Source organism: Cherax quadricarinatus, chromosome 44 (genome assembly GCF_038502225.1).
Source record: "Cherax quadricarinatus isolate ZL_2023a chromosome 44, ASM3850222v1, whole genome shotgun sequence".
In the NCBI taxonomy this organism is placed as follows: Eukaryota; Metazoa; Arthropoda; class Malacostraca; order Decapoda; family Parastacidae; genus Cherax; species Cherax quadricarinatus.
In genome coordinates, this window is record NC_091335.1 from 6,868,468 (window position 1) to 6,881,152 (window position 12,685).

Below are 12,685 nucleotides of genomic sequence, written 5' to 3' on the forward strand. Positions count from 1 at the left end.
CTGTACAGTGGACCCCCGCATAACGATTACCTCCGAATGCGACCAATTATGTAAGTGTATTTATGTAAGTGCGTTTGTACGTGTATGTTTGGGGGTCTGAAATGGACTAATCTACTTCACAATATTCCTTATGGGAATAAATTCGGTCAGTACTGGCACCTGAACATACTTATGGAGTGAAAAAATATCGTTAACCGGGGGTCCACTGTACACTATCGTGTTCTGCTGGACTGACAGGAGCTATGACTTGACCCCTGCAACCACGTATAGGTGAGCACACCGGAGGTCAAACACTGTTATCTTAAGACTAAATTTATTTTGCAAAATACCATATTTTTATAACACCCAACAGGTGATACTCACTGCACAATGCATGTTACATTTTCTAAGCTGAGTACATTCTCAGTTTGTTTAAAATAACACGTGATAAATTAGATTACCCTAGATTCAAAGAATAGCAGAAATGTGAATTTAAATATGTTGGCCCAAGTCTTGACAAAAAACAAACTGCATACAAGAGGCTGATCATATATATATAAATTATACATATTGCTACCTTTATACCTTCATGTTCATGTTAAAGATAAAAATTACATCAAAATTATTTATTTCCTATGAAAATTAACAAATAAAGGTTTATCTCAATATGTCCAATGTAACAAATGTCTTATTAACTCTATATAGAGAAAAGAACACAACAAAGTTGAAAAAAATATCAATAAAAAGGCCAAATTTATATTACAGAAAGTGTCAAGCGCTGAGTAATGTATACACGAAGAGCTGTAGTTGAGATGCTTGAGTTGAGATTACAGTGTTACTTGTACACAATGATATAATGATGGTGTGGCTCATGTAGGAACTCAAGATATACTTGTACACAATGACATTATGATAGTGTGGCTCCAGTGGACCATATACAGTGCCACCACCCCAATAAACCTCTCTTTAAAACAGAATTTATTGTGTTTCACATAACACAGGCAATGTCAGATGTAACAGGTCGAGCAACATGCTCTGTCTGTCAGTAGAAAACAATATCTGCCTCACACGTGACTTTTTTGACTCGCTTGAAAAAGCTTTTGATGTACTGCTCGGCTGCATCTTCATCTGTAAAAATCAAAAGAAAAAATTAAGAGTATGTGCAAATTTTGAAGGCATGAGTACTCTTGGAGTCATCTGTGTGTGCACATGTACATGGCTAATTCATCAGTATGAATGAAATTGAGAAAAAAGAGCACTTGGGAGGGATTAAATTGCAGGAAAGGATTAGACTGCAGGGAAAGATTAGACTGCAGAGAAGGATTAGATTGCAGGGAAGGATTAGACTGCAGGGAAGGATTAGATTACAGGGAAGGATTAGACTGTAGGGAAAGATTAGACTGCAAGGAAGGATTAGATTAGATTGCCATTAAGGATTAGACTGCAGGGAAGGATTAGATTGCAGGGAAGGATTAGACTGTAGGGGTTCTTAACCTTTTTTACCCCAATGGATTTCCCCATGTGTCCCCATACCCCCTTTGCCAGACTGTGAAATAATAATCACTACCAGCACCAGTCCTACTGACTTCAAAAGATGTCAAATTTTTATATGGACAGCTAGCAACAGAACAGCTGAAGGTTTGTTCTAATCTAACAACTTTTTTTAAAACAGTTCAGAGATGGAGTCCATCTCCCCATTATTTGATTTCTATACCCCCTCCAAGGGGTATGGATACCCCAGGTAAGAACCCCTGGATTAGAGGAAAAAACAGACAGAACACAGGGATTTTAAGAATGTAGGGATTTTAAAATATGAACTGAGAAAGAATCAATCAGTGTTAAGAATAGTAAAGAGAGAAAAACAAAGGGAAACTTCTTGGGCTTTAATGGAGATCAAGGGGACACAATAAGGTGGATTGTAATGCTGTTCAAAATAGTTTAGTTTTTATGAGACTCTGTCACTGCCCAAATTTCTTAGCCTGGGTAGGGAAGGTACTTGGTCATGATAGAAAAGACTGAAATAAAAAGTTAAATGTATTCCCAGGGTTACCTTCACTTTCAACCTTCACTTTCAAAATACCTTCCCCACTCAGTAGTATCACAGGTAACAGCACTGTAGCACATGGCTAAGCAGTACAAAGTAATGATACATTAAAAACTGATTTTAAAGCAACATTAGCTTGACTTTCTCCATAGGGAAGTGGAAAAGAATGCTTCCTCCTTAAGCCATGCATATCATAAGAGGGGATTAAAATGCCAGAAAAGGGGGGGGTAGTAATTCCTTATACTGTATAAATTACTATATATAAAAAGAAACTTTTTTTCCTTTTAGGTCACCCTGCCTTGGTGGGATACAGCCAGCGAGATAAAAAAAAGTTATCTTGACTTACCTCTGCCAAGCTCCAACTGTGCAACATTGTGCGATATCTGCCTTGCCAGTGACTTAAAAAGGTCCTTCCCACTTATGTTATTATTCTTGTAATGTGGCATGAGATGTTTGACTACCCAGTCAGCTATCTGCTTTCTGTCTGCAAGCGATGGTGCTTCCTTTGTGTTGGGTGATGGTAGTGATCTCGAAGAGGTTTTGGATTCAGAGTCATTTTTGGAAGATGGTAAATTGAGTGATTTATTTGTCATTCTTAGAGTACTTTGTGGCATATTAGATATATCAGTAATTTTTTGTTTTTCTACTGTTTGGTGGATGGAGCTTCTGTAATCCTCTGTAAACAGATTTTCCATCTTACTGACTCTCCTTCTCTCATTGTCTTCACTCATTTTTCTTTCCTTATAAATCTTATCCTCATTTTGCTTCATGTATTTATCTGACTCCATCCATGGTTCCTTTGAGATCTTATGTGATCTCTCACAGTTTCTTTCTTTATCTTTTCTTAGTTTTACAGACTCCTTCTCACACCTCTCCAAATCTCTCCTTGATTTTTCTGAATCTCTTCTAGGTTTATCTAAATTCCATTCTGATTTTTCTGAATCCACAGTAGGTTTCTCTGCATGTCCCTCTAATTTTTCTGAATGCATTTCTAATTTCTCTGAACCACTCTGAATATTTTTGGAATGTCTTTGCTTGTCAGACTCCTTGTTGTGTTTCTCTGAGCTGCTTCCTGACCTCTCTAAATGTCTCTTAGAACTACCTGACTTCTCTTTTTTCTCATATAATCCATCATTCTTTCTTGAACCTTCCTCCAATAATCTATCTTTATTCATACTCTTATTAACACACTCAGTCTGTTTTTGCTTACTTGGAGAACTGACTGAACCTTTACTGTCAGTACAAATTCTTTCTTCTCTTTCTTTGTGCTTTTTTTCATTTTCTTTTGAGCTATCCTCTGATTTGTGTTTTCCTCTGTTTTGTCTGTTATGCTCATTGTGCTTGTCTTTTTTGGTAGGTCTATCATTAACTGTGTCACTGAACTCCATGTGGTAACTATTATCACTATGTTTGAGCTTCCCTTCACTTTTCTCTTTCCTTTCAGAGCTTTTGTCATAGTTAACACAATTACTCTGCCAGTTGTCCAGAACATATTTGCCTTTATCTTTCTCCCCCTGTACGTAAGGTATAGCCACATTTTTAGCCCCCGTGCAACCTTCCTTAGTGTCCTGATTAGAAGGTTCAATTTCGTTCATTTCACATGTATCACCAAATAAATCAATCATCTTTACATTTTTACTTAATTTACATTTCTTGCTCTTTGATCTATTTTCAGATTTTTCAATGGTTGGCCTCCATTCCTTTCTTTCTAAACTCAATCTGACAGCAGCAATACAGGAGAGCGAAGATCCAGAAGGTGGAATATCACTGGAGGAATCAAACGATAATTTTGCTGTGTGTGTTGATTGGCTGTCTTTACACACTGGTTCCCTTATCTCACATTTTACTTTTTCTCGAGAAAACACACTAACATTATCACTTTCCCCAAACATACATCCTGTGCTCTGATTCTCTTTAACTGCAGAAAAATTCCTTGGATATTCGTGCACATCCCCTATATCAACAGAACCTGCTTTATCTTCCGACACATTAACATAATTTTCTTCAGCATTACTACTGCATATTTCAGATGCCAAACTCATCCCATGACACATATTCTTGGCAGAATTTTCATGTCTCTCATTTTCAAAATTCATTTTTCTCTTCCTATCATTTTCTTTTGAGGAGGATACAGTTTTAGATTCTATGACTGAATGTTCACTATCACTACTATCACATTTATTATCACATTCAGCAACTGTTTTAACAAGAGGCAATTCACCTGAGTCTGCTGCTTTATTCTCACAGTGATTATCACTATGTTTGTCATCTTTATCTTCATAACTATCACACTCTAAATCAGACCAAGACACTTCCTCCAAATCAAATTCTTGATTTTCCTCGGGATCATAGTTACTGCCAGCATCAGATACACCATCTTCTGTGGCCATTACATCTAGTTCATTATCCTCATTGTTCTTTATTTCTCCTTTGGCTTCATTTCCACCCTCTTCCCCATCTGATTCACTGTCTGATAGCTGATGATCAACTTTATTACTGTTCTTAGGCTTGCCACTCTTAATAAAATAGGAACTCAGGGAGGTTTGATGGTTTGGCGAACGCTTGAGAGCAAAACCACGTCTGGTGCTTAAACTCGATGGCTCTTTCTTCTTCACTTTACATTTCTCCTCCATCACCTGACTTGCAGTTTTGAATCCCAGGCTCGCAGCTTTCCGGTTCTTGATGTCATTTTCAATCTGCTTAGCTAACTGGCCAAGACTCAGCTTTGGCTCGTGTTCAGCCAACTCACAACGCAAAATTAATGAACTTGTGTCTTTCCTGATGCCCATCATCTGAAATGTAATATTGTGGAGTGAGACAAATTACTGTATAACAAATTCTAAGGTAATTATACACCAATTATTCAAGTGTGCTAACTGATCACAGAAGTAGTAAGGATGCACACAAAAAAATTATAAAGGGTAAATAATATGTTCTTAACTGATACTGTATGTACATTCTGGGACCCATCACACTGTTTACATATTAAATAAAATGCTTATATATTATTTTATGTGACACTGCAACATAAAAATATACTGTATAAACAACAAAAAGGTAAACAAAGAAACTATGCTATTACATACACTGTACATACCTGTGATCAGTGTCAATGTTTTCCTGTCTTTCATAGTTTGACCTGATGCTAGAATAATTAGTATTTAAACTGATATAAAGTCTGAAAAAAGTATAATAAGTAATATCTTGAGCCAAAAGTATGAAAGAGTAATACCATACATGAGAAATATAAGGCCACAAACCAGTGACATCATGCCTTTACGATACATCATTAAGACATTGGTGGAGGTGAAGATGCTGTACTCCAGCTTCACCGCAACATCTTCAATATCGGATTCTTTTAATCTGTTCAAAACTGGACTCGAGTCACCACACGCTTCATAGTTCTTAACAAGTGCTTGAAACACCATCTGAAGGTAACTCTCTCTCGTCTGAAGGAAAAAAAAAAACACATGAACACTATTCTTACGCAGCACATGAAAATTTTAGTATACAAATGATCATTAGATGATCATTCCAGCGCCAAACAAAAAAATACAAATGGCATATTAGCATATTCCAAAAGACTTAGTATACAGTGGCTGAGATGTTGTGAACGGTAAGATACGTTATTTAAATATTCAGTGTATACTTTGGAATGTCTTCTATACTCTACAGTATCACATTTGAAAACAATTATTATTATCTCAACCGCTCAAAAATCAATCTGAAATTAATTTATTTTTATCACTATAAGTAGAAAAATCTTATGGAGTCCAAAGTCTCAAATTCTGCCAAGTGTTTTAGTCTACTGATAAATATGATCTGTATGTTCAGTACAATCACAAACAGACAATCTTAACAATGCATAACATGGGAGGGAAATCTTTAGCTCTAGATCTTTCACACTCTTGTGCATCGTCAGGAGCTATGCAATGTTGCAAGATAGCAACAAATAGGAGGGAAAATTCTCTGAGGCAAGACAGAAGGTATCAATGGGAGCCCATGACACAGCATGCTGTGTCATGGGCTGCCATTGATACCTTCTGCCATTCCTCAGATAATTTCCCCTCCTATCTATTGCTGTCTTGCAACACTGCATAACTCCTGATGACACACGAGTGCGAAAGATCTATAGCTAAACATTTCCCTCCCATGTAGCTTGTTCTGCATGCTCTACTGTTACAAACGCAGGAAAGAGACAATTGTGGAAGTGGTTGATTGAGCACTTCGGCGCTGCTGCCAGACAGGAGTACCCAGTGTAACGTCATCGCACTTTATGTCGAGGCTGATGAACCAACCTCACATAGTGTGTCCACTACTGCTCACTGAGTCTGACAGCCTCAGTTACCTGATGGCCTCATACAGTGTGTTCACTACAGCTCACTGAGTCTGACGGCCTCAGAATTATCTGACGGCCGCATTCGGTGCACTCACAACATAGTGTGTTCTGCACAGCACTGAGAGTGAAGACCTCATACCTAGTGAGTTTAGCACGGCTTCACAGCTTGACTTTGCTGATAACGTCTCCTGCTGACAACGAATGTTTCCTGCTGGGAACTTGGACTTAGTTTCTTGATGGCAATGACTGGACTTAGTTTGCTGCTGGGAATGACTGGACTTCGTTCCTGATGGCATCGAATAACTTAGTTCCTGTTGACTATGATTGGACAGTTTTCTGATGGCAGCGACTGGACTTAGTCAGCTGGCCTCCACAACGGTGTTGGTGACAGACACTGCAAGTTGTCTTGTGTACACGTTGTGTTATAATGCGGAGATAAGGGTGTCTTGTGGACACGGTAGCGAAAGAGTGTAGATTTACACGGAGATAAGGGTGTCTTGTGGACACGGTAGCGAAAGAGTGTAGATTTACACGGAGATAAGGGTGTTATGTGAACACGGTAGCGAAAGAGTGTAGATTTACACGGAGATAAGGGTGTCATGTAGACACGGTAGCAAAGGTGTGCAGATGTACACGGTGACAAGGGTGTCATGTGGACATGGTAGCGAAGGTGTGTAGATTTACACGGGGACAAGGGTGTCATGTGGACATGGTAGCGAAGGTGTGTAGATTTACACGGGGACAAGGGTGTCATGTGGACACAGTTAAGATGGTGTTATAACGCTGAGAAAGGTATCGTGTGACACTGTTATAAAGGTGTCGTGTGTCGTAGTTGACACGGGCGTGTCTGTAACATTGTAGTCAATTACATGTCAGTTGTGACACGGGTGAAATTGTAGTAATGTAATGTCAGTAACGGATAGTCATGTTTGTGATACGGTGCTTTGTAATGTGATAATTCTTGTCGTGTTTATGATATGGTAATATGATAATTCTAGTCGTGTATCTGATATTTTAATGTGATAATGAAACCAAACAATACACTTTGTCGTCTATAATGTTTGTTGTTTATAATGCTCTTATTTTATAATTTACTAGTAAAGATTAAAAATATTATGTGTATTTTTGTACTCCCGGACAAATATTCTCATTACAGTTTGGTTGATCTGCTAAGAATAATATCGTAATTAACAAGCTAGTTGAAGCTTTAATTATCCAGATTGTAATATTGTAATATCTACATATATATCAAGTACAGTGGACCCTGCATAACGATCACCTCTGAATGCGACCAATTATGTAAGTGTATTTATGTAAGTGCGTTTGTACGTGTATGTTTGGGGGTCTGAAATGGACTAATCTACTTCACAATATTCCTTATGGGAATAAATTCGGTCAGTACTGGCACCTGAACATACTTCTGGAGTGAAAAAATATCGTTAACCGGGGGTCCACTGTATATTCAATTTAGAAAAGAGAGACGGACATAATCCAGCTTACCGAAACGTTAAGCCCTGCGATCTTTGATGAAAATTCTGCATTTGTGAGTTTTGATCGCTGAGCTCGTTCATTCTCTTCTTTTTCTAACTTTTCTTTTTCTTTCTGTTCTTTCTGACGTTTGCTGTAAGAGGAGGAAGATGTGGAAGGTGCTTTACCACGGCGAAGAGCTAACTGTTGCTTTATGAAAGCTGTCCGCTGCTTCTTAGCTTCTTGCTCAGCCGCTTGACCCCTGTCTCCCCTGTCTCCAGTCTGATCATAATCATTTTGTTCTCTGGAACAACACAATATTATACATTAGTGTTATTGTATAACTAGTTAATGGTCCAAGTTGGACCGAAATGTCATCATAAGTTTCCTACATGAGACGTGTCGTAAGAGGCAACTAAAATGCCACAAGCAAAGGGCTAGTAACCCCTTCTCCTGTACAAATTACTAAATGTAAAAAGAAGAAACAAAAGCATTTCTTCTTTTACAGGTAACCTTGCCTTGGTGGGAGATGGACAGTGTTAAAACAAAAAAAAATAGCTCACTTGTTGATCCTAGTCTTCTTGCTCTCTGGAACATACAGTGCAACACCTTATCTTAATTAAAAAAACTATCAACTAGTTACAAGTGGCCTCCACAAGACACCTAAAAACATTAATCATCTAAAGTCATATAATTTTAATTACAGAGTGAATAAGGCCTTTACAAAGCCTTGGCCTGAACTACACCATTGAGTAATTATGCTGCCCATTTCTAGTCTGCCTGAAATACATATGCATGTTAGTGGCTATCTTTGTGCTTAACAATATTTTATTAAAAGTAAACTACACATTGTATACTACACAAAGAAATAAAGTTGTTTGTTTTGTTCATATTATACGTATTTATATTATAAAGTGTCTCAAATAACAGTGCTTTTAATTTATACTTTGGTAAGCAATGTAAAATACCATGTAAAATACAAACATGTGTGCATCTACATATTTTTTTTTTTTTTTTCAACAAGTCGGCCGTCTCCCACCGAGGCAGGGAGACCCAAAAAAGAAAGAAAATCCCCAAAAAGAAAATACTTTCATCTACATATACTGTCAATAATTATTATTTATATCTGCAGTAACTAGTAGGTAGTAGGTTGGTAGACAGCAACCACCCAGGGAGGTACTACCGTCCTGCCAAGTGTGTGTAAAACGAAAGCCTTTAATTATTTTACATGATGGTAGGATTGCTGATGTCCATTTTTCTGTCTCATAAACATGCAAGGTTTCAGGTATGTCTTGCTACTTCTACATACACTTAGGTCACACTACACATACATGTACAAGCATATATATACACACCCCTCTGGGTTTTCTTCTATTTTCTTACTAGTTCTTGTTCTTGTTTATTTCCTCTTACCTCCATGGGGAAGTGGAACAGAATTCTTCCTCCGTAAGCCATGCGTGTTGTAAGAGGCAACTAAAATGCCAGGAGCAAGGGGCTAGTAACCCCTTCTCCTGTATATATTACTAAATGTAAAGGGAGAAACTTTCGTTTTTCCTTTTGGGCCACCCCGCCTCGGTGGGATACGGCCGGTGTGTTGAAAGAAAGAAGAAGAAAGATCTGCAGTAACTGCCATTTAATTTAACTCTTAAGTCTAACTGGCCACCTATTTAAGCTGAGGGACTGATCACCTCAAAATTGCTTCTCTACATCTTCTAGTGTCTCCAATATTGCAAGCACCTTCATATTTGTCTGACAAAGTCTAATGCGTAGGTAAAGCATCTTGTCAATAAGAATAACTATGTCTTGCATGTGTGTTTACATAGTTAACATTGGTTATGTTATTTATCTTACCTTTTCAACCCTCTTCTTCCTCCACCATACAAGTCAGGGTCTTCATAACCGTCCTCAAATGCAGCTGCTGCTTGAAATCTGTAGCTAGTTTTACGCACCAGTGAATCATTCCATTCGACTACTTTTTTCTGTGTTAACTGAGGATTGGTGCAGTAATCACAGTGCTTCTTACAATCTGGTTTATCATCACCGAAGTACAGAGCAAAGGAATGGTGTCGGCAGCTACCAAAAAAAGAGGTCGCATTTCACATGGTGGAATATAGATCATACGTATGCATTTTAAGTGATTTAGTAAGACACTGCAAAGTTAACTGGCTGATCTAAGTTAGGCCCATTTTCAGATGACTTAAATACCCCAATGACAGTAGATTAATGCACCACAGTAAAGTTATACAATATTAAAATCACAAACAGGATATTGTATATATACAGTTTCTATTACAAGGTTATTTAACTTTTATGCATATCACTTACATACAACACCATTACAATTTATATTCTTATAAGTCAATAACATTTAAACATCCCTGTATACAAATTTCATATTAAAATGGTATACAATGTCAACAAGTAAGACATGTGCAACACTCTGGAATCTGTTGCAACAATTTGTTTGTACAGGAGGCATCTTCAGTCAAAAACAAGCAATTATAACACTGGAAACAGTAGAAGTGAAGAGATAATTTTAAAGTGATCAGTCCCTCAGCCTTTCATAGAAGGTATTGACCAAACTAAAGAACCTACCATAGAAGGTATTGACCAAACTAAAGAACCTACCATAGAAGGTATTGACCAAACTAAAGAACCTACCATAGAAGGTATTGACCAAACTAAAGAACCTACCATAGAAGGTATTGACCAAACTAAAGAACCTACCATAGAAGGTATTGACCAAACTAAAGAACTGACCAACCTTCTATCAAGATTGAGGGACTGATCATCTCAAAATTATCTCTTTACTTCTACTAAATTCATTTCTTCAAGTCCTCAGAAAACCAAATAAGCAAATAAAAATTCTATAATGTAATAATGTTAAATAATGAAAACAATTGTGGCATGATCTACCACACACCTGTTGTGTGGTAAATAGGTAAATAAACAATATACACAAAGTATAATATACACAAGTGTCAAATACAAAGAGGGTACTTACAGTGGAGCTTCACAAAACTTGACAACTGTCTCGAAGCTTTTTATTGCAGTCTTGGCCTGCTCCTCCTTTTTGGGCTTGCCAGATTTCTTAGCCTTCAACTCGTCCTAAACACACATTACGATGAGACCACGTTAAGAACGGCATCCTAGATTTTCACCCACCCACATCTCAAATTAGCACATTCATAAGGAAACACTAAACCTGTATGTGTCTTACAACACTTGAGGAATGGCAGAGGTAGAGGTAACCAGGTTTGATCTGAGGAAAGGGAGGATAATTCTCTTTTCCTAAGGGGAGTTTCACGAACCTTTCACCAGCAACATGACATCATATACATCATATACATCACAAAGTATATTTGGCATTTAGTAAATACAAAAAAAAGTAATTCATGTATTTACTAATTTTTTAACAAGGACACCACAAACATTTTCATGGCCTGTGCCATCTCAGCTTCAATGGAGCACAAGTGGAAAAAACTAAAATTACTAAATACAGTGGACCCCCAGTTAACGATATTATTTCATTCCAGAAGTATGTTCAGGTGCCATTACTGAACGAATTTGTTCCCATAAGGAATATTGTGAATTAGATTAGTCCATTTCAGACCCCCAAACATACACGTACAAACGCACTTACATAAATACACTTACATAACTGGTCGCATTGGGAGCTGATCGTTAAGCGGGGGTCCACTGTATAATGAATGGAAGATAAAAGACATTTATGTGAATAAGGTGCCTTCATTATCAAGTGAATAAGGCAAAAGTACCATTAAAAAGTGACTTGCACTTGCCCTATGATAAAGTATCATCAGTAAGAAGTGATCTCTGAAAGTTCACAGAAAAATTAATATTATATAATCTTGCCTTGGATTATGGCCAAGAGGGCTAAACAGAAAAAATGAAAAAGTACATAATATGCAGTACGTATATTTTACTCAATAAATGAACAGATGTTGCTTATGAATGAGGGGTACAAACAATTATGGTGATGAAAGACTGGATATCAGATTGAAAGAAGGGAGTATGAAAGAAGTGAATGCATTCAGATACTTGAGAGTGGAAATGTCAGTGGATGGGTATATGAAAGATGAGGTGAACTATAAAACTGATGAGGGGAAATAGGTGAGTGGTGCACTGAGGAGTTCCTTCACTGAGGCACTGTGGAGAAAGAACATTATCCATGGAGACAAAAAGGGGAATGTATGAAAGTGTAGTTTTATCAACATTCTTACATGGGTATGAAATATGGGTTGTGAATGTTGCAGCAAGGAGGGAGCTGGTGGCAATGAAGATGTCATGTCTGAGGGCAATGTGTGGTGTAAATATTATGCAGAGAATTAGTAGCTTAGAGATTAGGAGGTGTGGGGTTACTAAAAGTATTATCCAGAAAGCGGAGGAGGGATTGTTGAGGTGGTTACGACATTCAGAGAGAATGTAGCAAAATAGGATGACTTGGAGAGTGTATAAATTTGTAATGGAGGAGAGGCAGGGTAGGGACCACCCTACAAAAGATTGGATGGAGAGGGTAAAAGAGGTTTTGTGTGTGAGGGGCTTGGACATCCAGCAGGTGTGTATAAGCATGTTAGACAGAAGTGGAGGCAAATGATTTTAAGGACTTGACATGCTGTTGGAGTGCAAGCAAGGTGACATTTTGTGAAGGGATTCAGGGAGTTCAGCAAGCTGGACTTGAGTCCTGGAGGTGGGATGTACAGTGCCTGTACTCTACTCTAAGAGATGGGGGGGGGGATATTTGCAGTCTAGAGTGGCATCTGAACTGCAGTAGTGGCACACCTCCCACCTACCTCGGTAGGAGATGGCCAGTGTGTTTAAAAGAAAAGGTATCTTAC

The 12,685-nt window shown here is 37.9% G+C and overlaps 1 protein-coding gene across 1 annotated transcript in view; it reads right to left on the bottom strand.

Moving 5' to 3' along the window:
- Nucleotides 1–279: 279 nt before the first annotated feature.
- LOC128697477 (uncharacterized) overlaps nt 280–12,685 on the bottom strand; it is a 36,851-nt gene continuing 24,445 nt past the window's right edge. Inside the window, exons 9-14 of the mRNA XM_053789195.2 lie at nt 10,834–10,937; nt 9,681–9,902; nt 7,863–8,133; nt 5,284–5,472; nt 2,370–4,815; nt 280–1,107 (exon numbers count right to left, since the gene is read on the bottom strand). Coding sequence (XP_053645170.2) covers nt 1,022–1,107; nt 2,370–4,815; nt 5,284–5,472; nt 7,863–8,133; nt 9,681–9,902; nt 10,834–10,937 — 3,318 coding nt within the window. The 3' untranslated portion in view covers nt 280–1,021. The remainder of the gene's footprint in view (nt 1,108–2,369; nt 4,816–5,283; nt 5,473–7,862; nt 8,134–9,680; nt 9,903–10,833; nt 10,938–12,685) is intronic.